At 46.9% G+C, this 27,788-nt stretch overlaps 1 protein-coding gene across 1 annotated transcript in view; it reads right to left on the bottom strand.

Moving 5' to 3' along the window:
• LOC310779304 (ATP-binding cassette sub-family E member 1-like) overlaps positions 1-27,463 on the bottom strand; it is a 39,292-nt gene extending 11,829 nt beyond the window's left edge. Inside the window, exons 1-13 of the mRNA XM_083639836.1 lie at positions 27,353-27,463; positions 24,637-24,722; positions 23,483-23,580; positions 21,356-21,473; positions 18,977-19,114; positions 14,851-14,920; positions 14,494-14,590; positions 14,285-14,374; positions 11,160-11,281; positions 7,038-7,162; positions 1,522-1,618; positions 437-496; positions 290-348 (exon numbers count right to left, since the gene is read on the bottom strand). Of these exons, the coding sequence (XP_083495962.1) occupies positions 290-348; positions 437-496; positions 1,522-1,618; positions 7,038-7,162; positions 11,160-11,281; positions 14,285-14,374; positions 14,494-14,590; positions 14,851-14,920; positions 18,977-19,114; positions 21,356-21,473; positions 23,483-23,580; positions 24,637-24,722; positions 27,353-27,455 (1,263 nt within the window). The 5' untranslated portion in view covers positions 27,456-27,463. The remainder of the gene's footprint in view (positions 1-289; positions 349-436; positions 497-1,521; positions 1,619-7,037; positions 7,163-11,159; positions 11,282-14,284; positions 14,375-14,493; positions 14,591-14,850; positions 14,921-18,976; positions 19,115-21,355; positions 21,474-23,482; positions 23,581-24,636; positions 24,723-27,352) is intronic.
• Between the last annotated feature and the right edge of the window lie 325 nt (positions 27,464-27,788).

Here is a 27,788-nt window from a genome sequence, read left to right as displayed (position 1 = left end):
TCCAGCAGTGCGCACTCAGCCACATGCAGACTGAACGACAGCAGCACAGTTATTATTCAGTTTGTGGAGTTATTTTTCCGTAGTATCATCGTAAAATGAGATATTCCTCTAAATCTGAATATTTAAAATGAGTTATACCCCTAAATTGGCCTTCAAATTGTCTGAAATTTCCGCCGCCGCCCTCCGGACGGCGGCATTTCTGCACCGATGTGCCCTTTTAAGAATTTGAGCCCCTGTCCCTCTAATGTTTTCTGCACGTCCCTGGATGGTGGTGATGAAGAGTACAGACCTTGAACTTGGGGCTGATGGTCTGAGGCTTGTAGCTGACGTTCAGGATGGGAATGTCACCTGAGAGAGAGAGACGGGTCAGCGTGTGTCTGTGTTCGGAGAGAGAGAGAGAGAGAGAGTGTGTGTGTGTGCGTGTGTCAAAACTCACCTCCTCCATCAGGTTTGAGTCCTCCAGCCAGCATTCTGATGAAGGTCGTCTTCCCTGTGCCTGGACACACACACACACACACAACAATACACATTAACACACACATAAATACACTGCCATCCTACTGCATATGTACAATCTCTCACACACAATCTCTCAATCCCTCAGTCTCTCTCACTCACTCACCCACTCACTCACACCCCATGCCACCAACTGGAACCTAGTGCTGGTGCTGGACTGGTGCCGCTTCAAAGTTGGTTCAACGGTGAACCTTCTAAGAACCGGTTTGCTTAATATCCACGGGCTAGAGCTGGCTAGAGAGCCACGTCATTACGGCCTCTGAATACTTTGAAACATGGCTAACATGGCTAGCCCATAAAAGGGAAATATCTTAGTTTAATGTAGATGCAAAGGACTTTGTAATTGGCTCGTTCTAACACGCATTTCAGAAAAATTGCCATTCAGGCTGTCTGTCCCCTGCTGCTGGCTGCTCATGGCTCCCTGCTGCTGGCCGCAGTTGCAGTGAGCAACTACCAGGTACCAGGCTACTTTGTTTTAGTTTTAGTCAGATTTTGGATGTTATTGTAGATACGAGGATGTAATGATCTCTCCATTAATCCAGAAGAGATAATCCCACCCCCCCCCCCCCCCACCCCTGATGTTAGCTCCGCCCCTGACGTTAGCCTCGGCCCTGACATAAACGTGTTTTTCTTCTCGTCCAGCAAACGGTTGGTGCCACTGTGGAAGCAGTTTTCCTGGCCGAGAGCCAGTTCTATGCCTGTCGAAATGCAAAGAACTGGTTCCAGATTGGGCACTGGCCCAGAACCGGCCCTCAAACTGCCTTGGTGGAAAAGGGTTTATACAGTATGTATCTCGCTCACACACTCCAACATGTCACTCACTCACACACACACACACACACACACTCTCTCTCTCTCTCTCTCTCACACACACACACACTCTCTCTCTCTCTCTCTGTCTCACTCACTCACACACCCTCTCTCTCTCTCTGTCTCACTCACTCACACACACAAATACACACACTCTCTCTCACACACACACACACACACACACACACTGTTTACCGTTCTCTCCCAGCATGACCATGATCTCAGAGTCGGTGAACTCTCCCTCTTTGATGTCCAGGGTGAAGTCTCCCAACGTCTTCGTCATGTCTGGATACTGCAGCAACAACGACAGGTCAGCCTGCAGCTCGTGGCTACTAGGGATGCAGCGGTATGAGTTTTGGACGGTATGATAACCTTGGACAAAAATACCACGGTATCGCGGAGCTTTATGTGTTGTAAGTTGTAAAATCTGGCATAAAAAATGCCACTGAACAAAAGGTATTTTATTTTTAAATAACAGTTTGCTGAATTGTGGGTTGAGAAAAAATAAAGACGTGTTAAAGTCGAGCTGACGCCAAAAATTACTTTTCTTTTCTTTTAGTTCAAATACCTGGGTATGCAGTGCACCTATTTAATAATGTATGCAAAAAAATCACAAAAATCTAATTTCTTTAGTTTTTCACACTTTTTCACATCAAAAGTTCATTTTTCAAGATTTAATTGATAACAGTAATGTACAGTTTGCTGACGTCACCTAGTATTATCAAATTTCTACCCCATTTCAACCAATCATATCACGACATGCAGCTGTCAATCAAATCTTAATTTCAGGATAATTTTCTCTTCCAAATGAAGTAGTAAATGGCACCTAGTGCCTGTCATCTGGCAGAATTCCTATCCCATAAACTAACTACTAACTTGGCCAATTGTTAGAAACATGAACAAAAAACTAAAACTATAATCTCTAAGAATGCAAAGAAATGTAACTGGCTTATTAAAACGCGCATTCCAGGGATATTGTATTTACAGAAATAGCGTAAAAGGCGCGCGCTTGAGAGCGTGGTTGTCAGGGGTCTGCCCTCAGAGATTCTAGGCGGGCGGGCAGCACCCATGCATCGGATTGTCCGCTCGCTCCGCACGAAGCAGCTGGCTGCCTGGTACTCCGTGGATCCCACTCGCGTAGCACGACAACACGCTGAATCCCACTCGATTTGGGGGTGGAACACGCCATGATTGACCAATGCCAAAGCCAGTCGACAGAATTGTCAAATCAAATCATCAACATGATACTATGACCCGCCTCTCAACTTGTCATCTCAGACAAATTATGTTTTCAGTCTGAAAGACTGCGACGCACGTGACGAACAGGTTCGGTTCGACTTTAATGTAATGTACATCTGTAATGACAGTTAACTGTTGCTAATACTGTTATGTGTCTGCTTTGGTAATAATAAAGTACTATTCTTACTTATAAATGTAAATAATTTAGTTCAACTAATTAATTTTATGTAAAACTAAAACATCATAATAATAATATCAAATAAATGTTTCTCTTTTGTAAAATACTGGACACTGGACACTAGGGGTGTCACGGTACACAGAAGTCACGGTTCGGTACAACGGGGAAAAAAGCAACAGAAAAATCCCAAATGCATAGGGTTAGGTTTGTTTTCATTTATTTTGAACCTGTGGCATTGATTTTGAAAAGACAGTACCAGTGCTCCACCTAGTGTCATAAATTGGTACAGCATGGCCCTGTAGTGCATTAATTAAACCAGTAAACACTAACAGTGAGACTCTCTTGCTTGGGATGCAGGCAACTAGTCGCTTAAACCAGAGGTTCTAAAATGTGTTTCAGCCAAGGACCCCTTACAAGATAGAAAATATATCTGGGACCCCCTCATTCTGATTTGTGATTTTGGGCTAAGCTTAATTGTTTCCGCGGTAACGTGCTTGACTTTTAAATTGATAGGTTTGTTAGATTAGAATGTAATCCATGAAGCATTTTAGATTTAATAAAGCATAAAATATTTTCGTTGAACTATGAAGCTTTTGCACACACACACACAAAAACGTTTTTAGTTTTATTTTCCTGAAAACTTTTCGCGGACCCCCTGGCAAAGTGCCCCGGACCCCCATTTGAGAACCACTGGCTTAAACGTTTAAATGTCCGCTACCCTCGCTAGTCGGCACCAAAATACTAGTCGGTTAAACTAATAATTAAATTATCATAACAACAATATGGGCGGGAACTGCTGCGTCTTTACCAGCCACCAGAGACCCCCTCCTCTAATGCCCAGATCTAAAGTAATGTAAACAAACCAGGCGGAGTCAAAGGAGCGGAAGACATACAAAAAGCGCAGTTTGACAGTATTTGATCCAGTAAATGAAAATATGGTTGTATTTTAGGGGTGGGGGAAAAAATCGATACACCATAGTATCGCGATATTTTGCCTGACGATATTGTATCGATATAGCAAAAAAAAATATATATATATATATATATATTGCAGGCCATGCCATGCCAGGCCACCGGGCTGCTATAAACTTTAGTTCCAAGGCCAGCAGTAAACAAACGGTAGCATATTTTCATTTTGTTTTAACAGTAACAGTTGTGTCATAACAGTAATTTACATTTCCCCAGTTACTGAATGGGCTGCACAAGATGTTTTGTGCAAGTGAAGTGAAGTTGCATTGTTCATAAACTACCTAAGTACAGTAGTCCACACACACATCCAGTTAAGATGGACTGTAAGTAGACTGTAACAAACAGTTCAGTTTGTCAGCTGCATGCAACTATGACATGACTTTATGAAAGTTGTTGGTCTGTCTACTTGACAATGTTGCTGCAATAAAATGGTTATGGTCCAGTACAGACTGGAAAATTGTTCCTTTATAAACCAGATGTTGACAAAGTTTTCCTTTGGGGACATAATTTGCAGTTGAAAAAGTAAGAAATCGCAATATATCGAAATATTGCAATATTCAATATATCGCAATATTCAATATATCGCAATATCGGCGATATCGCAATACTATCGTATCGTGACTCAAGTATCGTTTTAGTATCGTATCGTGGGCATCTGGTGATTCCCACCCCTATTGTATATGTAGGCTGTGTCAGATCAAACTGGCATGTAACGTTAACCACTCGACCAACCTTCAGCACAGGCATGTGGACACAAGGAAGGACAGCAGAAAGACCTGATGCTATAGCATTGAACGCGTTAGCCACACAAACTGACGCGTAGCCACACAAGATAATATAGAGACAGTCCGCATGTCTGGGAACGCCCACAAAATGTTCAACGGCTGGCGCGCGAGTGGGGTAAAACCGCCGATATATCTCATGGGCTGACTCACCAAAAGACGGTGCTGCGGCTCTAAACTACAGGTTTGGGGGTTCTAGAGCAGAACACATGACGTCTGCTCAGATGTGCGTTTACTGCGGTGGTTAAATCCCCCGATCGTGTCTGCCTGGGCTGGGCTATCAGCTAAATTCTAACTTTGCTGAATGGATAGAACGGGGGAATTTACCCCACCCTGACCCCGCCCCCAGGCCCAGGCTAACCCAGCGTCTATTGTGGGCGTTCCTAGAGCCTGTATGGGCGTTCCCAGACATGCGGACTGTCTCTATTGCAATGAATGACTGCGCAAGACGCTTCCACTCAACTTTGTTGATGGCAAAAGCTGTCCGAAAGTTAAATGGACTATATTTAGCCTGAATAATACACGGTGCGAGGGTGAGTTGTCGATGTTTTCTGATGTGCAATGTTCATAAACAAACGATTTGGATATTGACGATTATGACGAACGTAATTAACAGAGTGTGTATTGACGTATTTGTCGTATAGCTACACGCACCGAACCGTGACGTCACGGGACGAACACGCGTAGCGTGACACCAATACTTGTTTCTGCACTCACACACGCCTACCCACTCTGTCTCACACATGATAGTATGCACTCACACACACCCCTACCCACTAGGGCTGTGAATCTTCACTGGCCTCACGATTCGATTACGATTCAGAGGGCTAGGATTCGATTACGATTATCGATGCATCTTCAATCGATGCATCACTTTTTTTTCCCCAATACATGATTTATTTTTTCTCACTTTCTTTTTTCTCACTGTGTGGCTACTTTTAAAATAAAAGTGCACGTGGAATTGCATTGTATTATGATCCAAATGAACAACTGCATGTACTTCCATTATATTTTATTTGATTATTAATTAAAATATATATAATTTTTTTATAATCGATTTTTGATATTTGTGAATCGATGCAGAATTGTGCACGTCCGCATCGCGATGCATCTTATAATCGATTATTTTTGACACCCCTACTACCCACTCTGTCTCACACATGATAGTACACACACAGCCTCTGTCCCTGTGTCCCTGATAGCCGAAATATTCCCATACAGCCGACTTCGTCTTTTTAGATGGGGGAAAGTTTAGGGGAGTTCTTGCGTTCTGCTTCAGCCATTATCACACACGGTTGTAAACACAGTCAGGGACAGCTCCTCATTTCTGTTCTCTAGTCTGGGGAGGCTGCACTCTGCAAACGACCTGGGGCCAGTTGCACCAACTGGTCTTACACTGGTCTTAAGCTAAGTTGGTCGTAACTTTACGACCTAACAGCTACGCCGGTTGCACCAAGATGGCTTAAGCCTTCTTTTCAATACGACCAGGCGTAACTCTTACGCCTGGTCAGGAGGAGCTGTAGAGCCTGCCTGTAACAGAGATCTCCGCGGAGACCTTTTTGAGTCCTTACCGTCATCGTCGTAACACAGCCAGTTCTCCGTCTTTGAAGCACGATGTTAGATTATAACTAACTAGTTGTGTGGCTTAGCCTTCCCAAATGTTGCCGTTAATTTTTTAGAATTTAATACATAGAGTTGGGAACGTTACATTCAATTTCATTCAGACTGTCTGTCTGGCTCAATCACCGCCATTTTCCCCCCGGAGCGAGGGAGGGTGGGATGAGGGAGGGTGTAGTGATGCACTTACAGTAGTGGCTGATAGAGCGTAGTGGCACAGTGACGCTCCAAGCAGGTCGCGAGGCACATTTTTGCAACATCATCCAATCAGGGTGCATTCCCTGGCAATTCACATGGACGCGCATTGCTACGACCGGCGTAGTTAAGACCAGACGTAAGCCGTGTTGGTGCAACAGGCGTAAATCCACTCTAAAGACTGGTCTTAACTAAGACCGACGTAGGAGTTACGACCAGGCATAGTTAAGACCACTTGGTGCAACCGGCCCCTAGGCACTTTGTCTCGGGGAAACAGCTGATACCGTGGGGAAGGTATGACGGCAAATCTTAGTGGTTTTGATACCGTGGTATACATTTAAACCGGAAACCGCTGCATCCCTAGTGGCTAGACAGTCCGTCCAATCACAGAAAAGCTGTGGGTTGGATTGCTGGGAGTGAACCAGTAACCTGCTCTCTACTCACTATTTGTCATTCTGAATAATCAGATTAAATGACTAAACTAGAAAAACAGAGATCCTACACATTTTAATAAAAAAAAAACACTGGATCTTGGTTTGTTTTGAAGATGTTTGGTGTTTCAATATGATTTAGGCAGATGGACATCTCGCCCCTGCTAACTAGGTCATATCACTGTATAGATGAAGACTGTTCTTCACAGCCACAATTGTCAAAATATGTGAGATGATTGAAATCTGGATTTGAGGGAGCGACCTCTTCGACTGACAGAAGAGTAGAAGAAGAGAGCTGACCTGGTAGTGCCTGAGCCTCTTCACCTCCTCCTCATTGGCCGTCTCCGCCACCTTGAACACCAGTGAGGTTTCTCTAAACCTCAGGTTCTCTGTGGGTACGTAGCCGTCCAGGAAGATGTTGATACCTGCAGGGAGGGGGCGACGTGGGAAGAGGGAGAGGAGGGGGGGGGGGGGGTCGAAGAATTGTGATGAGAGGAAGAAAGAGAACGAGAGAAGGAGGGGTGGAGGGAAGGAAGATGGGAAAAGATGGAGGGATGGATTATTATTATATTATTATGATACTAGTGGATACTTTGAACCATTGAGTCATTTTGGAGAGACGGTGCTGAAGCTCGTGTGTGTTATGTTTGTGCAAAAGACCAACATACACACTAATGTCAAAGACCAACATACACACTAATAGGGCTGGCACGGATCAGAAAACCCACGGATCGGATCGCGTGACGGATTTTGAGCCACGGATCACAGATTTTTCGGATCAGCAAAAAAATATATATATCAGATTTTTTCTCTCAAAATTAGATTTTCGATTAGATTTTTTTAATACTATTATAATTCTCTAACCATTTGTTTTCCTGCACAGCTCAAAAAAATTTTTTTTCTCATAAGTGACCCAATGTATGCTTTTACTCTGAAGGCAGAACAACTCAACTTCCTGTTTTAGGTGGCACTGCTATGCCTAACTTCGTGGCTGTTGCTTGCACCAGTCACATGACACGGGCACAGACCTACAGACCAGACCAGGTCAGTCTGGAAATATAACGTTGATGCTACGTTAAGCTACTCAGTGGCCCCACGTGTTGTTTTGTTGTTATGTGTCCTAAGGCAACATTTCACCGTCCGGTGATAATGTGTTTGTGAAACGTGTGCGTGTGTGTTGTGGCTCTCGTTATCTTGTGCAGCGCGCAACACGCTGATCGCATTCCTGTGCTTTTTCAGAGGTGTTGAAATAAGTTTGTGTGACGCTGTCTTTAGTAGCCACTAGCCACAGCCTTCAGAGAGACTTTACAGCAGCGACAAGGGATGAGGAAGCTCACTTGTGCTTGCCATGATTATGCCTGTCTGTGTCTGGCTGCGCTGGGCGTTCTCATACACTAACGTTAAACGTTGAATGAAACGAAGGGGGGGGGGGTCCGCGGACCATTGACGTTCTTAACCGCGTTCCGAACCGTGGGGGCTGATCCGTACGGGTCACGGATTATCCGTGATCCGTGCCAGCCCTACACACTAACGTCAAAGACCAACATACACACTAACGTCAACGAACTAGCAGCGATCAAGGCAGACTGTTGCATCGCGTCACGTCACCTGTTTCGAGGCCAAAAAGTTGCACTTGAACTAGGGCTGTCAAAGACTATTCTATATTCGAATATATTTTCGAATATCTAAATTAAAATAATGCTCAAATATGAAAAATTTATATTTGATTATTATTATTGTTATTATTATTTACATTACATTTAACCAGGTAAAAAACCTGGCCAACTTGGCATTGGTAGCATAAAAAACATACATTTAGGTTTCATACAAAAACACACAAATAAACATGATGAACAGGCAGATTTGGATTGCATAGGCGTTGCGTGTTCTCGTGAGAGCGTGCGCTCCTGCCTGTCTGCCTGCCTGTTTGTCTGCCTGTTTGTCTGAGTGCCTGTTTGTCTGTCTGCCTGCCTGTTTGTCTGCCTGCATGTTTGTCCGCCTGCCTGTCTGCCTGTTTGTCTGCCTGCCTGCCTGTTTGTCTGCCTGCATGTTTGTCCGCCTGCCTGTCTGCCTGTTTGTCTGCCTGCCTGCCTGTTTGTCCGCCTGCCTGTCTGCCTGCCTGCTTGTCTGTCTGCCTGCTTGTCTGTTTGTCTGCCTGCCTGTTTGTCAGTCTGCCTGCTTGTCTGCCTGCCTGTTTGTCTGTCTGCCTGCCTGTTTGTCTGTCTGCCTGCCTGCTTGTCTGTCTGCCTGCTTGTCTGTTTGTCTGCCTGCCTGTTTGTCAGTCTGCCTGCTTGTCTGCCTGCCTGTTTGTCTGTCTGCCTGCATGTTTGTCTGTCTGCCTGCCTGTTTGTCTGTCTGTCTGCTTGTTTGTTTGTCTGCCTGCTTGTCTGTTTGTCTGTCTGTTTGTTTGTCTGCTTGTCTGCCTGCCTGTTTGTCTATTTGTCTGCCTGCTTGTTTGTTTGTCTGCCTGCTTGTCTGTTTGTCTGTCTGCTTGTTTGTCTGCTTGTCTGTTTGTCTGCCTGCCTGTTTGTCTGTCTGCCTGCCTGTTTGTCTGTCTGTCTGCCTGCCTGTTTGTCTGTCTGCCTGTTTGTCTGTCTGTCTGCTTGTTTGTTTGTCTGCCTGCTTGTCTGTTTGTCTGTCTGCTTGTTTGTTTGTCTGCCTGCTTGTCTGTTTGTCTGCCTGCCTGTTTGTCTATTTGTCTGCCTGCTTGTTTGTTTGTCTGCCTGCTTGTCTGTTTGTCTGTCTGCTTGTTTGTCTGCTTGTTTGTCTGCTTGTCTGTTTGTCTATTTGTCTGCCTGCTTGTTTGTTTGTCTGCCTGCTTGTCTGTTTGTCTGTCTGCTTGTTTGTCTGCTTGTCTGTTTGTCTGCCTGCCTGTTTGTCTATTTGTCTGCCTGCTTGTCTGTTTGTCTGTCTGCTTGTTTGTCTGCTTGTCTGTTTGTCTGCCTGTTTGTCTATTTGTCTGCCTGCTTGTTTGTTTGTCTGCCTGCTTGTCTGTTTGTCTGTCTGCTTGTTTGTCTGCTTGTCTGTTTGTCTGCCTGCCTGTTTGTCTATTTGTCTGCCTGCTTGTCTGTTTGTCTGCCTGCTTGTCTGTTTGTCTGTCTGCTTGTCTGTTTGTCTATTTGTCTGCCTGCCTGTTTGTCTATTTGTCTGCCTGCTTGTTTGTTTGTCTGCCTGCTTGTCTGTTTGTCTGTCTGCTTGTTTGTCTGCTTGTCTGTTTGTCTGCCTGCCTGCCTGTTTGTCTGTCTGTTTGTCTGTCTGCTTGTCTGCTTGTCTGTTTGTCTGCCTGCCTGCCTGTTTGTCTGTCTGCTTGTCTGTTTGTCTGCCTGCCTGCCTGTTTGTCTGTCTGCTTGTCTGCCTGCCTGCCTGTTTGTCTGTCTGCTTGTCTGTTTGTCTGCCTGCCTGCCTGTTTGTCTGTCTGCTTGTCTGTTTGTCTGCCTGCCTGTTTGTCTGTCTGCTTGTCTGTTTGTCTGCCTGTTGTCTGTCTGCCTCACACCAGATCTGAGCCACTGCACAAGACAACAGTCACTTTGTTCACAGCCAAACGCAGCAGTCCTTTATTAGCCTATATATTGACAATATAAGCCAATACAAGAATACCCCCCCCCCACACCACACACACACACACACACACACAAAACGGTGTCACCAAATCATGTGCTGGTTGTAGGGGTGGGGGAAAAAATTGATACACCATGGTATCGCGATATTTTGCCTGACGATATTGTATCGATATTTAAAAAAGTATCGATATTTAGTATCGATATTTAAAAAAAAATATATATATATATATATTTTGCAGGCCATGCCATGCCAGGCCACTGGGCATCTGCCCAAAGCGCCCGATGTTGCAGTCCGCACCTGCAGTGGCATATTGAGTCCAAAGAAGCTTAATAATGTAGCCTAACATGTGGGGCAAAAACAAAACAAAACAAAAAAACACTGCATGTTATACTTCCGGTGAGGTCAAGGAAAAGGTAGGAAAAGGAGTTAGACAATATATCGAAATATCGCAATATTCAATATATCGCAATATTCAATATATCGCAATATTCAATATATCGCAATATCGGCAATATCGCAATACTATCGTATCGTGACTCAAGTATCGTTTTAGTATCGTATCGTGGGCATCTGGTGATTCCCACCCCTAGCTGGTTGGTGCTACTAGTGGAGGAGTGAGTCTGGAGCCCTGCTCTGGTATGTCATGATCATCTTACAGCAGCAGCAGCTACACTGACTGAAGCACCAAGCAGAGTGATTCCTCTCACCCACACACATTCAACAAGCTCCATCTTCAGGAGGAGCCAACGACACGGGACACACCACAAAGACTCGACCCACAGATACTGACCCGGTGTGTCAGGGCCTGTGTGTGTGTGTGTGTGCGTGTGCGTGTGCGTGTGTGTGCGTGCGTGCGCGTACCTTCCCGCACGCTGAAGGGCATGGTGACGACTCCGTAGGCGCTGGGCACGCCGTACAGACAGCAGATGAAGTCTGACAGGTAGTCCAGCACACTGAGGTCATGCTCCACCACGATGATGTACCTACACACACACACACACACACGCGCGCACACACACACATACACACACACACACACACACACACACACACACACAGATTACGCCCCGACTCCCAGCTGATATCTTCAGTTAAAAAGCGTGGTGCAGGTTAAAAATAGAAAAGAAATAAAAGACGTATGGAGAAAATAAAAGGTGGCATTTGAAATGGGCGTGTCACACCTGTGACATCACTTGATGCTGGAGCTTCTGCTGGGGCTGACACAGTGACACAGTGCTGGGGCTGACACAGTGACACAGTGCTGGGGCTGACACAGTGACACAGTGCTGGGGCTGGAGTGAACGTGACCTCAGATTAGTGCTGCACGATTAATCGAATCGCAATCGCAATCGCGATGTCAGCACGTGCGATTGCATAACCGCAAAAGTGTGCGATTATTTTATTTTTTTCACGTCTTTTTGAGTGTGTGTGTGTGTGTGTGTGAGAGCCTCCTTTAAACTAACGTTACACGCGACGCAGCAAACACACGTTTCTCAGCCATCACACTGGGCATCAATACTAGCGGGAGACTTCTCCCATGCACTCCCGCAAATAAGTAATGTTATGTGCAGCAAGGTACATATTATCTACAGAGAGGGCGAGAGAGAACATCCATGATCGCTAACAGCAAGCTATGCTAATAACTAGCTAGCCGTTCGTTCAGAAACGCATGTAAACAGCCGTGTGATCAGTGAGAACGTCAGTAAAATAAGGAGAGAGCTGCAGGTGCTTATGCAGAACTAGTGCGCGATTAAGTACACCGTGGGGATGACCCGCTGTGATGAAGAATATAACGAGATTAACAAGGTTGATAGCAAAACACTGTCGCAGCTGCCAGCACTGGCAGAATCACCTCCAGGCTAGCTAACTAGCCTGTCACATGACGCCTTCATGGTCCCCTCGTTAAAAGTCTGCAGATGCACGTTCTCACCTCTCTCTCTCAAGAAGCGTCACGTGAGTGTGGCGTTTAAGGCCATCTGTCGCTACAAAATAAATAAACGGGGTGTATCATTCATTAGTATTGCTGGACAGACATGTAACTAACTTTGCAACTTTGCTGAGCCATCTTCTATGTGCTGTAACACAGTGCAGTTTCTATTTGACTGGTGTTTCTTTTTTACATGTTTGGGACAGGCAAATGTCTCAAAATGTTTTATTTTTTTGTAAAGATAATTTAATTTCAAATTGTTTTATTTTTTTAGTTTTAATATATTTTAAATTGTAACATATTTCATGTATTTTAGTCTGTGATATGTGAAACCGTGGTATTTTTGTCCAAGGTTATCATACCGTCAAAAACTCATGCCGGCACATCCCTAGATACCTAGTGGCAGTGGTGGCCCAACGGTTAGAGAAGCGAGCTTCAATCCCAGGGACTGGCAGGATAAATCTGGGTGGGGAAAGTGAAAAGGCAGCGCTTGCCCCTCCCTCATTACCACCACTGAGGTGCCCTTGAGCAAGGCCTTAACCCCAACTGCTCCAGTGGAGCTGATCAGTGGCCAGCAGATCAGACTGTGGTTGTACTGGTCAGCTTCCAGGTATGAATGTGTGTGTGAATGTGAACAGGGCACTCCTTAAAAAGAGAGCATTGCTCTCAGTGAGACTCCCCCTGTATAAATAAAGGTAAAAAAAAAAAAACTCTTGTTTATTATATCGCAATCACAATCGCAATCGCAATATTGTCCACCCTAATCGCTAATCGCACCTTTTCCCCAAATCGTGCAGCACTACCTCAGATGACAGATTATTTCGCCCCATATTCATCAAAGTAGCGTATTCTCCGAAGCCACAATATCTCCAGAATATTCTGACACTAAAATGGCATTTTTCAGACAGACAGATCAGGACAAACTTTAATTTAGTCAAGAACACGTCTCTGTCTCAGCAACGCACTCTGGTGAGATTTGGCAACAGGAGCTCACGTTAGCAGGGAGCGATTAGCTAAGGCCACATGTGAAGTTCGTTGATGTACCGTAAATTTCGGACTATAAGCCGCGGCTTTTCCCCCATTTTTCGGCCCTGCGGCTTATATAACGGTGCGGCTTATCTATGGATTTTTACAGCTAACGGCCACTAGGGGACCTCCTAAATCTATGGATTTTGGTACGAGAGACAGAACGAGAGCAAGACAGACAGACCCTGATTGGATGATGTTGCAAAAAATGTGCCTCGCGACCTGCTTGGAGCACTGTGCCACTACGCTCTCTCAGCCACTACTGTAAAACACCCTCCCTCCTCCCAACCTCCCTCGCTCCGGGGGAAAAATGGCGACGATTGAGCCAGAAAGACAGTCTGAATGAAATTGAATGTAACGTTCCCAATTCTATGTATTAACTTCTAAAAAACTAACGGCAACATTTTGGAAGGCTAAGCCACACAACTAGCTCGTTGTAATCTAACATCATGCTTCAAAAGATGGCGAACTGGCTGTGTTACGACGATGAGGGTAAGGACTTAAAACGGTCTCCGCTGATAAGACATTAAAACACCTGCGGCTTATAGTCCGGTGCGGCTTATGTATGTAACAAACATGCAATTTAGCTGCTGCGGCTTATATTAGGGTGCGCCTTATAGTGCGGAAAGTACGGTATTTGCTAAATCTGTGGTTGGAAAAAAATATTTTTTTAATCGAATATCTTAGTTACAACTATATTGCGCTAACAAGGGGCAGCTCTCTGTTTATATGTGTGGTTTGTGTGGAGTTTGGGAACTCACCATCTCTAGTTCAGTCTCTAGTTAGCTTGCTAGGTCAGCACTAAACCCTGCGTCTGTACTGTATATTCAAGAAAGAATTGCTCTGGTATCGGAAATAATATCGGCATCGGCAGATATCCAAATTCAGGTATCGGAATCGGAATGGGAACTGAAAAAATTTGGATCGGATGCAATGTGGTCTCCGACCTGCACCATGCTCTTTAAATGTGGAAATGTACTCTCCCACCTGTTTATAGAAACACTTTGAAAGGCCAGTAGAATGTGAGAGGTACCTGTCTGGTGTGATGAGGGAGCGGATGGTGATGGCAGCCTTCAGCCTCTGCTTCACATCCAGGTAACTGGACGGCTCGTCAAACATGAAACTTGACAACACACACCACAGGGGCTCGTTAGAGACAGAGCTCGTTAAGAGTGTGTGTGAGGTCAACAGTGTGTGTGTGTGTGTGTGTGTGTGTGTGTGTGTGTGTGTGTCCTGGCTCACATGTCAGCCCTCTGGATGCAGACCACGGCGCAGGCGAACCTCTGCAGCTCTCCTCCTGACAGGTCTTCCACGTTCCTCCCGCTCAGGTGGGTCAGATCTGCCCGGCGACAACGCAACAACGTCAACCAATCACAGAGCACACAGTCTGTATGACACCTCAGAATCGCTACTGTCCCACACAGAGACGATCAATACTGAGTGTAACGCACTGACACCATTTATAACAGCTTACTGTACAGAGGTGTGTGTGTTTGTCCATAACTGTTCAACAAGAAGGTGGCGGTGAGACAGAGAGAGACGTGGATAGAGAGAGAGACAGTCACAGAGAGAGAGCGAGAGTGAAAGAGAGAGAGTTACCTAGCTGTTTACAGACCAGGGTCGCTGAGTCCGTGTCATCCTTCCTGCTTAGGATGGCCCCTACTGACCCCTGGTGGCAGAGAGGAGAATTACAACACAGAGCAGACCAACACCAATGACAACTGAACTCATGATGGAATGAATCCCTAAACGCAAAAATAAACAGTACAAGACAAGTTACTATAGAGCAACCATTTTTGTCTTACTCTATGTACCCTTGAGCTGTTTTGCCATGCCAATTATAGTACCCTCTGTCTCATTGATTCACGCACGTTTGTTTGTGCTGCAAAGAAAACACCGTGGCTGCGGTGGATCCACAGACATGCAAGTAAATCCATACAAAATGTATTTGTAACTGAACTGACGGCGTTTGGGCGTGGTCTCTTTCCACTAAAGCTGAATCTGGAACTTTTTGAGCCATATATCCATTTATAGCTACCGTAAATTCCGGACTATAAGCCGCGGCTTTTTTCCCGTTTTTTGGCCTTTTTTGCCCCCTGCGGCTTATATAACGGTGCGGCTTATCTATGGATTTTTCCAGCAAACGGCCACTCGGGAACCTCCAAAATCTATGGATGTTGGTATGAGGCAGAACGAGAGCAAGACAGACATTATGAGAGCGAGACCCTGATTGGATGATGTTGCAAAAAATGTGCCTCGCGACCTGATTGGAGCACTGTGCCACTACTCTCTCTCAGCCACTACGGTAAAACACCCTCCCTCCTCCCTCGCTCCGGGGGGAAAAAGGCAGCGATTGAGCCTGAAAGACAGTCTGAATGAAATTGAATGTAACATTCCCAATTCTATGTATTACATTCTAAAAAACTAACAGCAACATTTTGGAAGGCTAAGCCACACAACTAGCTCGTTGTAATCTAACATCATGCTTCAAAAGATGGAGAACTGGCTGTGTTACGACGATGGCGGCGATTGAGCCTGAAAGCCATGTCTGAGACAGTAGCGAGACAGGAACAACAACAGCAGCAGCAGCAGCAAAGGATCATGCACAAACCCGAGACGAAAGGGACTGTCCGTCAGGGCGCGGACGACTGTGTCAGCAACTCCCTCCCGACTACCAGGAGAAAATTACAAACTTCGGCGAATTCACACAAAGAAAGATCAAGGAATATTCCATCGGACCGGAGCAGATCATAAATATGGATGAAGTGCCTTTGACGTTCGACCTGCCTCTCACTAGGACTGTTAACAAGAAAGGTGAATCGTCCATCACGTTGAGAACCACAGGTCACGAGAGAACGAATTTCACTTGTGTTCTTGGCTGCACAGCATCTGGAGTAAAGCTCCCGCCGATGGTGATTTTTAAGCATCTCACAATGTGTGATTTTGTCTGGGGATTAGTGACCTGACTTTTGTTTTGTTGAAATGTTAATAAATGGGAGCTTCCCCAAACAGCCATCTCTTTCCCGACAATCCCCTCTGTGCACGAAGCCTTACATATGGTAATTAAACATCAAAACACCCGCGGCTTATAGACCGGTGCGGCTTATATAAGAAAAAAATAGTCAACTTTGAAGGTGCGGCTTATAGACCGGTGCGCCTTATAGTCCGGAATTTACGGTAGTTAATTTATAGCTGGTTATATCGCTAGTTGCCGTTTTGACATGTGTGAACGTGACTTCTTCACAGAGTAGTGCAAAACAGTTGACACTAGGGATGCAACGGTATGATTTTTTGACGGTATGATAACCTTGGACAAAAATACCACGGTTTCACGGTATCGCGGTATCGCGGACCTTTATGTGGCATAAAAAATGCCAATGAACAAAATGTATTTTATTAACAGTTTGCTGAAATGTGGACTGAGAAAAAATAGTCATGTTAATGTAACCTCCAACTGTAATGACAGTTAACTGGCAAGTATGTGTGTGCTTTGGTAATATAGTATGTAAACGATTTAGTTCATCTAATTAATTTGATGTAAAACTAAAACATAAAAATCAAATACACACTTCTTTTGTAGTGGGTGAACACTGGACACATAATGATTGTTTCCTCACACATACACCCCCACTCTGTCTCACACAGGACACATACACACACAGCCCTGTCCCTTCTCTCACACTCTCTCTCACTCACACACACACACACACACACACACACACACACACACACACACACACACACGTCCCTGTCTCTCTCTCTCACACACACACACAAAGTTATATCAATATAGTTAAAAACAGGGGCGGACTGGGATCATAATTCAGGCCGGGCATTAGATACCAAGCAGGCCAGGCCGATATGGGCCGACGCGTGTGAGATTTGGGCCGTTTGAAGCCCAATTTGGGCCGTTTGAAGCCAGATTTGGGCCGTTTGAAGTCCAATTTTACAATGAGATGCACCCACTTTAACCCTGAAGTGTAATTATTACTTCAGACTAACTAATAAAGTAATAAAACCACTAGTAAACCAGTAGGCGGCGCCTGGCCTGCTGTTCAGTGAGTGGCCTGACTGCGGTTATCGATTCTGGAATAAAAGATCGATTCAAAAAATCGTGACATTAAAAATCGCGATACTTAGGTGAATCGATTTTTTCCCCCACCCATAGTTTTAATGTACCTTGAATTTGACAAATTACGACGGGTCGTGCTCACGCAGATCTAAGCCCTGGCCATCCTAGGCTCAACAACGCGAGACTCATCAGTCATTCGGATGAGTCTTGCGTTGAGGCTATGGCCATCTGTATTTTTACAATAGCCGAAATATTCCCATACAGCCAACGTTTTCAGATGGGGGAAAGTTCAGGGGGGTCCTTGCGTTCTCCTGCTTTATCACACACACGGTTGTAAACACACAGGGACAGCTCCTCACAGCTCCTCTCTACTGTGCGTCTAGGTAGGCATGCAGCCAGGGGGAGGGGCCACGTAAGCTGCACTCTGCAAAGCGACCTGGGCACGTTGTTTTGGGGAAACAGCTGATACCGTGAGGAAGGTATGACGGCAAATCTTAGTGGTTTTGATACCGTGACTTTTTCAAACTGCGGTATACCTTCAAACCGGAAAGCGCTGCATCCCTAGTTGACACCTGCCAGGGGGGGGGGGGATGGGGTGGGGACTACCGTAGGTAAGCAATGGGCTTACGAAATGACTTGAAATATATATATTATTTGGGAAATAAATTGTAATCCCCAATCTTTCCACGTAGCGCTTGCAAGCTGCTCAAGTAGCCCTAGTGGTACTGGTACCCCTGGCTAGGAAACACTGCTACACAGAGTACGGCAGGGAGGCAGGAGTCCGGAGGATGTCTTTGTCAGCACTTCCAGTTCTTAGGTGTAAAAGTCAATGGGATTTTTGTATGGGGATTTTGGTTCAATGCTTCAAATAATAATAATACTAATTGATTGTGCTCAACAAAGCTTTATGATACAGTGAAGTTTGTGTTCAGCAAGATCCTCTTCACAAATGAGCACCACTGTTATGATCTTGGAAGTGTAAATGGCCTTTTTGTATTCAGAATACGCTTCAAGCGATCAAAGTGCTCCTCATGATCTTGCTGAACACAAACTTTGCTGTTTCATATACAGTACCTTTGTTAACCACATAGCTTATTTCATGCATTTACCCCGAAATTCCCATACAACAATCCCAGGAAGAACCAGGAAGTGCAGGGACTTCTGGGTAAGCCTACAAAAATACATCACTGCAGGAGTGAGTCCTAAGACCTGCCTGAGACCCAGATGGTTAGCACTTCCGTTTCCCTCCTCATGGGATTTCTGTATGGGGATTTTGGTTAGATTATCCTGCTGAACACAAGGTTCGCCGTTTGATAAACTGTCGTTCTTGTTTGTTGTTGATGTTATTTCAGACATTTAACCAAAATCCCCGTACAAAAATCCCATTGACTTCGAGAGGAGGGAACCAGGATGTGCATGACTTCTGGATTGGCGTACCAAACTACAGCATCCCTGCTGTACTCTATTGCCCTTCAAGGCAGTTGTTGGATAATGTTTGATTGTGGTGCCATGGACTTAACACAGACAAACGGGGATTGAACATGTGGAATCTGACCAAACATCTCCAAACAAGGACAGACGGCCATCGTGGCACACCAAACAAACGTGTGTGTTTGCTGTAGAATGTTTGACTGTGACTCTGAGTGGCGTTACCTTGACGGTCTTGGGGATCTGGTCGACGTACTGCGGCTTGACGATGGCCCGCAGGTCGTCCTCCAGGATCTTAGTGAAGTAGTTCTGCAGCTCCGAGCCTCGGAAGTAGGTCAGGATCTCCTGCCAGTCTGGAGGGTTCTGAGGAGACAGACGCACAAGTCTACACGTCAGGCAGGAACTTTTTTTAAACCACCTGAGCAGAAAATGATCCGATAGATCTGATAGATTGGTATGCGATAGATCCAGATATATCCAGAGGTTTGACCAATATCTGGGGCCCGTAACCTCCTGTCTATACAGGAAGGGAACAGCAGGAGGCTGTAACCGCCACCCGCCCTCCACCCAGGCTCTCCACCCGCCCTCCACCCAGGCTCTCCACCCGCCCTCCACCCAGGCTCTCCACCCGCCCTCCTCCCAGGCCCTCCACCCGTCCTCCACCCAGGCCCTCCACCCGTCCTCCACCCAGGCTCTCCACCCGCCCTCCACCCAGGCCCTCCACCCGCCCTCCACCCAGGCCCTCCACCCGCCCTCCCCCCAGGCCCTCCACCCGTCCTCCACCCAGGCTCTACACCCGCCCTCCACCCAGGCTCTCCACCCGCCCTCCTCCCAGGCCCTCCACCCAGGCCCTCCACCCGCCCTCCACCCAGGCCCTCCACCCGCCCTCCTCCCAGGCCCTCCACCCGCCCTCCACCCAGGCTCTCCACCCGCCCTCCTCCCAGGCCCTCCACCCGCCCTCCACCCAGGCTCTCCACCCGCCCTCCTCCCAGGCCCTCCACCCGCCCTCCACCCAGGCTCTCCACCCGCCCTCCTCCCAGGCTCTCCACCCGCCCTCCACCCAGGCTCTCCACCCGCCCTCCTCCCAGGCCCTCCACCCGCCCTCCTCCCAGGCTCTCCACCCGCCCTCCTCCCAGGCCCTCCACCCGCCCTCCCCCCAGGCCCTCCACCCGCCCTCCACCCAGGCTCTCCACCCGCCCTCCACCCAGGGTCTCCACCCGCCCTCCTCCCAGGCCCTCCACCCGCCCTCCACCCAGGCTCTCCACCCGCCCTCCACCCAGGCTCTCCACCCGCCCTCCTCCCAGGCCCTCCACCCGCCCTCCACCCAGGCCCTCCCCCCAGGCTCTCCACCCGCCCTCCCCCCAGGCTCTCCACCCGGCCTCCCCCCAGGCTCTCCACCCGCCCTCCCCCCAGGCTCTCCACCCGCCCTCCCCCCAGGCCCTCCACCCGGCCTCCCCCCAGGCCCTCCACCCGGCCTCCCCCCAGGCCCTCCACCCGGCCTCCCCCCAGGCCCTCCACCCGGCCTCCCCCCAGGCCCTCCACCCGGCCTCCCCCCAGGCTCTCCACCCGGCCTCCCCCCCAGGCTCTCCACCCGCCCTCCCCCCAGGCCCTCCACCCGGCCTCCCCCCCAGGCTCTCCACCCGGCCTCCCTCCCAGGCTCTCCACCCGGCCTCCCCCCCAGGCTCTCCACCCGGCCTCCCCCCCAGGCCCTCCACCCGGCCTCCCCCCAGGCTCTCCCCCCAGGCTCTCCACCCGCCCTCCCCCCAGGCTCTCCACCCGCCCTCCTCCCAGGCTCTCCACCCGCCCTCCCCCCAGGCTCTCCACCCGCCCTCCTCCCAGGCTCTCCACCCGCCCTCCCCCCAGGCTCTCCACCCGCCCTCCTCCCAGGCTCTCCACCCGGCCTCCCTCCCAGGCTCTCCACCCGCCCTCCTCCCAGGCTCTCCACCCGGCCTCCCCCCCAGGCTCTCCACCCGGCCTCCCCCCCAGGCCCTCCACCCGGCCTCCCCCCAGGCTCTCCCCCCAGGCTCTCCACCCGCCCTCCCCCCAGGCTCTCCACCCGCCCTCCCCCCAGGCTCTCCACCCGCCCTCCTCCCAGGCTCTCCACCCGCCCTCCCCCCAGGCTCTCCACCCGCCCTCCTCCCAGGCTCTCCACCCGGCCTCCCCCCAGGCTCTCCCCCCAGGCTCTCCACCAGGCCCTCCACCCGGCCTCCCCCCAGGCTCTCCCCCCAGGCTCTCCACCAGGCCTCCCCTCAGGCTTGAAGCTTGTTCCTACACTCAGTTCTCAGGCTCTATCCGCTTGGCTCAAAACTAGAGGACTTCCTCTCAGCTTGGATTGTTGTCAAAACTGGGTGGAAACAATCCAAAGTGTTTAGAGGAGCCCTTCGTGCAGAACGTGACAGGCAGAAGTCGTGTGCTTGTAAACAGAATCAAAGGATGTAACGTTGCTTCTTCGTTTGAAAAGTGATTCTCTGTATCTCCGGGTTGTTAGCGGGTGATCTCGCAACTTTCTTGAATCAGAAGAAGCCCCGCACAATTTGTAGGCGGAGATAACTTGTTGTTGTGTGGCTACGCGGGACTAGTAGGTTGTTGCATGCTAATACTCACATCATACTTGCCCAGGTTGGGCTTCTGTTTGCCGGCCAGGATCTTCAGAGCCGTGGACTTCCCGATACCGTTGGTACCGACCAGACCCAGGACCTCACCCGGCCGGGGAATGGGCAGCCTGGACACACACACACACACAAGATCAAATCCAATGTTATCAATCATGAAGAAACTGCACTAAAGTGTGAACTTCACTTCTGTTCTATATACATCTTTTTATAGTTAAGAGTTATCTTTCAAGTTAGAGTTCTAAGTGTGAAGCGGCCTTAAGGGCGTGTATCCATACAGCATTTTTCTGTCTTTTTGTGTGTGGAAAAAGGAGCGCTTTTTGTGAGGAGAAATAAAAAGTGAACCGTTAGCTTAGCAGCTGCTAGCTCAGTAACCAAGCTGGTTAGCTCTTCTAGCAGACAATACAGTGTTGTGCAACAAGCAAAGGCTTACCAGGTATTTACAATACATGTCCAGTATGCATACTGCCTTTATGATCGCTGTTACAGTCATGTCAATTCACTGAATACCCTTTCTCCATATTTGCTGCTGTTATAGAGCTCAACAGGGACGTGACTTTTCGTGACGTAATTTGCCCCGGAAGTAAGTTCCGCGTTTATTTTCTCCATAGACGTTTCGATAAATCCAAATAGTTTTAAGGCTCGAACCAAGCCAACACGTGATCCAGAGGATCTTGAGTGACCATAAAACACTCGGTTTAAGCGAGAACAAAAAATAACAGGAACTTTTTTTTCCATTCCCCCTCCCCGTTGTTATTTTTTGTTCTCGCTTAAACAGAGTGTTTTATGGTCACTCAAGATTCTCTGGAAGACTTTTTGACTTGGTTCGAGCCTTAAAACTCGAAAATGTCTATGGAGAAAATGGACGCAGAACTTACTTCCGGGGCAAATTACGTCGCGAAAAGTCACGTGCCTGTTGAGCCTCTCTCACGTCACCCAGCGCTAATCTGAAAAGTGGAACATTTCTCAAGTTTGAAAGCGCTCTGTTCTGAAGAAATAAAACTATGCTTTTCGAGATCGGCCGCCTTTTTGTCCACCTTGCGGCTGCTTCCCATCTCTTTTCATGAAGAAAAGCCACTGGCTGTTATATTATATACTAGGGGTGTCACAATATATCGTCCCACAAAATTTCGCGATAGTAAAACGTCACGATATGTATCGTTGAGATGAAATCTCATATCGTGATTTTTTTTTTTTCAAAAGTAGACAAAGAAACGTCTTTGTTTGTTGAAGTTCAATGTGTGGAAAGTAGTTCAGTTGAACAAGTCTCTGAAGAGACACATGAGAAGTTATACAGGAGAGAAACCATTCAATTGAGTTTCTGGCAAAACTGTTTACTTGACAGGAAAAACTGAAGATGCATAAAAAATAGACTAAGAAAAGTCTTGTTGTTTGAGTTTGAAGAAAAACTGAAGATGCATAATGAGAATTTATACTGCTGAGAAACCTTTTAGTTCAAAGTAAATCTAAGTGACGGTGTAACTCATTCTATTTCAAGATAAGCCTCATCTCCAATCTCATGTTTTTTCTAGTTGTTATTGTAATAACAATTTCCCACAACAGCATGTTTTGTATTTGTGCATTTCAAATAAAATACTACTTTTCCAGTCATATATTGTCATTATTCAAGTTTAAAAAAATATTGTTAAAATCGTATCGTATCGTATCGTTATCGTGAACCCAGTATCGTGATACGTATCGTATCGTGAACTGAGTGTATCGTGACACCCCTATTATATACTCATCTTACATCTTTTACACAGAGTTCAGCAGCACCAAACACATTCTGGTGAAGCGAGAGTTGAGTGTGTCGGTTTCCAATTACTTCATACTTCATATTATAAACAAATATTAAACAAATAAACAAATATTCACATGTTATGCCTCTATGAACATGAGCCCTGTACTGAGTGTGATGATCAGCATGCAGTGACTGGCTGTACTGAGTGTGATGATCAGCATGCAGTGACTGGCTGTACTGAGTGTGATGATCAGCATGCAGTGACTGGCTGTACTGAGTGTGATCAGCATGCAGTGACTGGCTGTACTGAGTGTGATGATCAGCATGCAGTGACTGGCTGTACTGAGTGTGATCAGCATGCAGTGACTGGCGGCTCACCGGTGCAGTTTGAAAGAGTTGGCACAGTATCTGTGGGTCGTCTCCTTCTCCAGGTTGCTGGGCAGGTTGACGATGGACAACGCCCCGAACGGACATTTCTACACACACACACACACACACACACAAATCAATCTGTAACTGTTAAACGTCCCATTCCGTGCAAAAGCTGTTTTTACTTGTAAATGCATATATACTGCTGTCATCCCTCCCTGTAATGAGTGGTCACAACCTCAGAACTGCCACAGTTGGATTTGTCCCTATCCAGCTTCCCCCTGCAGTCTCCTTCAAGCCACGCCCCTTACACTCTGTTCCCCCAGACGGGTTAATGTGATGTCACTCGGGTCCTTAAGCATACTGCGCGCGGTGTCTCTCACACAAGCTACCTGCACCATTTTGTCTATAGCCACAAAATTAACACTTCTAGCTGGAGCGACGCCAACTGTACGTGATCCAGCAACTGCGGAGGTGCATTCGGTAAGTCTAGGCATTTTGAGATGTCCTCTTTAGCGTAGCAACCGTTAAGTTAGCGATAGCTCGTTGCTAACGTTAGTTGTGGACACAAACTAGCGTGCTGGTCCACGGACGCTAATCTGATTGGCCGCTGGGAGCCTGGGGCGGGCTCTCCCTCAGCGGCCAATGGGAACTGTTAGTTCTGAATATATTATAGAAACAGACCATTCTTGGGAAGCGACGAGATGAGGAAGTGACAACTCCGTCAGAACAAACGGGGTTGCTATATTTTCGACAAATTAATCCAGAATCATGTTTTATGGACGAGACACACGTTTTTAAGAGGTTACAGCTGCACGAATTGGGACCTTTAACATTATTATCTATTCATATTTCTATCTTCTATCCGTATGGATCAATCGTTTTCACTCTGTCATTTACCGGTACTTGTTTTATACTTTTGTGTTTGTTTTGTTATTGGTTTGTGTAAACTATTATTAGTTCTGTACTATTTCTGCTATTTTACTCATGTTTTCATTTACATCCGTTAGTCGTTTTCAGGTCCATTTTTATTTCGTAAGCGAGTTCATATTTGTAAGTTAATTTTCTTTTCGGTGACTCAGTTGTATTTGAGATGGATTTGACATTTTCTTGACAAACATAAAACAAAACAGTGTGAAGTGTCATGAAGAGAAAGTGGTTACCTTGATGCAGATGCCACAGCCTATACAGAGAGATTCTGAGATCCACACTATCTTACTCTGTGGGGTGACCTCGATACACAGCTTGCCTGCAGACACAAACACACGCAGGTTAGGATCCAAATGAATCCTTGGTGTCAACATTAGGGTTCCACTTCCACCCACATGGGTTTGATATTATATGAAGTCGCCAATCAGACGGTATTTTGTGCTGATTTTCAACATTGTTAAATTTGACCGTTTTCATGCCAAAAAAAGAAGTAGTTATCATTTAACACATTTTTCAATGAAAATTAAAACAATGATGTAAACATGATCGTTCCCTCTAATATCAAATCATATGGCAATTACAAATCTGTCAAAAATAATCGCAATATTTTTTTCAAAATCCTTCAGCCCTAAACTGATGGCAGAAAACAGGACTGGCTGAAAGTGAGCAGGCTCAGTTTCATCATGACGTTTGTCTCCAGTGCTCCTCTTCCTCTGTAGACCAGTGCTCCTCTTCCTCTGTAGACCACTGCTCCTCTTCCTCTGTAGACCACTGCTCCTCTTCCTCTGTAGACCACTGCTCCTCTTCCTCTGTAGACCACTGCTCCTCTTCCTCTGTAGACCAGTGCTCCTCTTCCTCTGTAGACCAGTGCTCCTCTTCCTCTGTAGACCAGTGCTCCTCTTCCTCTGTAGACCAGTGCTCCTCTTCCTCTGTAGACCAGTGCTCCTCTTCCTCTGTAGACCAGTGCTCCTCTTCCTCTGTAGACCAGTGCTCCTCTTCCTCTGTAGACCAGTGCTCCTCTTCCTCTGTAGACCAGTGATCCTCTTCCTCTGTAGACCAGTGCTCCTCTTCCTCTGTAGACCAGTGCTCCTCTTCCTCTGTAGACCAGTGCTCCTCTTCCTCTGTAGACCAGTGCTCCTCTTCCTCTGTAGACCAGTGCTCCTCTTCCTCTGTAGACCAGTGCTCCTCTTCCTCTGTAGACCAGTGCTCCTCTTCCTCTGTAGACCACTGCTCCTCTTCCTCTGTAGACCAGTGCTCCTCTTCCTCTGTAGACCAGTGCTCCTCTTCCTCTGTAGACCACTGCTCCTCTTCCTCTGTAGACCAGTGCTCCTCTTCCTCTGTAGACCAGTGCTCCTCTTCCTCTGTAGACCAGTGCTCCTCTTCCTCTGTAGACCAGTGCTCCTCTTCCTCTGTAGACCAGTGCTCCTCTTCCTCTGTAGACCAGTGATCCTCTTCCTCTGTAGACCAGTGCTCCTCTTCCTCTGTAGACCAGTGCTCCTCTTCCTCTGTTGACCAGTGCTCCTCTTCCTCTGTAGACCAGTGCTCCTCTTCCTCTGTAGACCAGTGCTCCTCTTCCTCTGTAGACCAGTGCTCCTCTTCCTCTGTAGACCAGTGCTCCTCTTCCTCTGTAGACCAGTGCTCCTCTTCCTCTGTAGACCAGCGCTTCTCAAATGTTTTCACATGAGGGACCCCTAAACTGACAACGATTAGACCACGGACCCCCATTTGATAGGATTTTGCCCCACAGACCCCATAATATGATAATAAGATTGATGCTTTTAGATGTTTTATTACAGAAAGTGTATAAAACCCGTGACCAAAATAGTCATTGTGTTACTTATGAATGGAATTATAGCGAAAATAAATGACCCCCCTTTTGGCTGGGGACCCCCTGGAACCCCCTCAAGGACCGCTGGGGGTCCCCGGAGCCCCATTTGAGAACCCCTGCTGTAGACAGCTACATGAATGAATCATGTCTATAAGTAGGGCTGTCCTCGACTCAGGATTCTGACAGTCGAACACGAATATTCGACTACTCTTCTATACACACACAAAATAAAAATAAGAATATCTTCAGTGATTATTTAGACCACATTAACAGTCAATGCAACAGAGTGATGGGGACACATTTTTGAGCATTTAAAAATCAATGAGACTTGTGATCATACAAGATTTGAATTGCTGACGCCGGGCTATTGGATAATGGATTTGTCTGAATAATGAGACAGGCAGGCATTTTTGATGTCACCTTTTAAACAATAAAACAACATCCAGTGTTTCCCCTACCAGTCTACAGGCCTGGCGGGCCCGCCAGGCCAGAAAAAAATTGGGGGGAAAAGAACAACAAAACAAATTAAGCTTCTTTTCCCTGCTCTCTCCAAAATCTCAATAAACCTTTATGGCATACTATTACTACTGGTGTTGACAGTAATAGAAGATGCCAAATCATTCAAAACAATACGCATTTTGCTTTTAGGAGCATCGCGCCAGCGTGCAGCGCTGTTCCAAAACGTTGTTGCCTGGGAAACGCACATCCCATAATACAACTGTTCACATCGCATCACATAATAGTATGATGATACTCGAGATGCCATTGCGAACAGGTTAGCTAAAAGTTTAGCGTCGCCAGCGAGGGCCCGCCGTTGCGGTCGGGGTACGTTTCGAAATCCCTCCAGGCCTGACATTTTTTCTAGGGTAAACACTGTTAGCCTACATGGATAATAACTTAAACAGTTCTTTAGCCTATTTCTCAAAAACGAATAGGCCTAAATAAATCTAAACCAGAATAAATTAACAAATGAAATTAAGATTGGAATTCTCTCGACTGATGATTTGACTATTCCGACTTTTAGAGGACAGCCCTAATCTATAAGCAACACATTGATCTGAACATGGTCTCATCCAGACTAGGGCCAGCAGTCACAGTTCAGTCCCTCTGGTTGGACTCACCCATGCGGACGACCGGGCAGCTCTTCTTACACTCCTGACGGCATTTCTTGGGTTTGCACTTGTCGTGGTTGACGATGGCTATCCTGGTGTTTTTATCTGCCATGATGGAACGGGAGGAGGGGGGCTAGGAGCTGAGAGAGAGAGAGAGAGAGAGAGAGGGAGAGAGAGAGGGGGGGAGAGAGAGAGAGAGAGAGAGAGGGAGAGAGAGAGAGAGAGAGGGAGTTTGTGTAAATGTCAAACTCATGATGCTCTTGCTCTTACCACGATTTTATCCTATTGAGACCATATTGCATTGACAGGTCCTCCATAGTTTTCTTTAAGATATTAAATTGATAGTGGAAGTGGACTCTTGATTTGGTTTGCTGTTCTACATTTAGACTTGACAGTAATGGCTTGAATATTGCTGGGCGATATGGTTGAAATCAACAGCACAACA

The sequence above is a fragment of the Poromitra crassiceps genome (assembly GCF_964638095.1).
Source record: "Poromitra crassiceps genome assembly, chromosome: 7".
Lineage (NCBI taxonomy): Eukaryota > Metazoa > Chordata > Actinopteri > Beryciformes > Melamphaidae > Poromitra > Poromitra crassiceps.
This window is presented reverse-complemented; position numbering and strand designations above follow the sequence as displayed.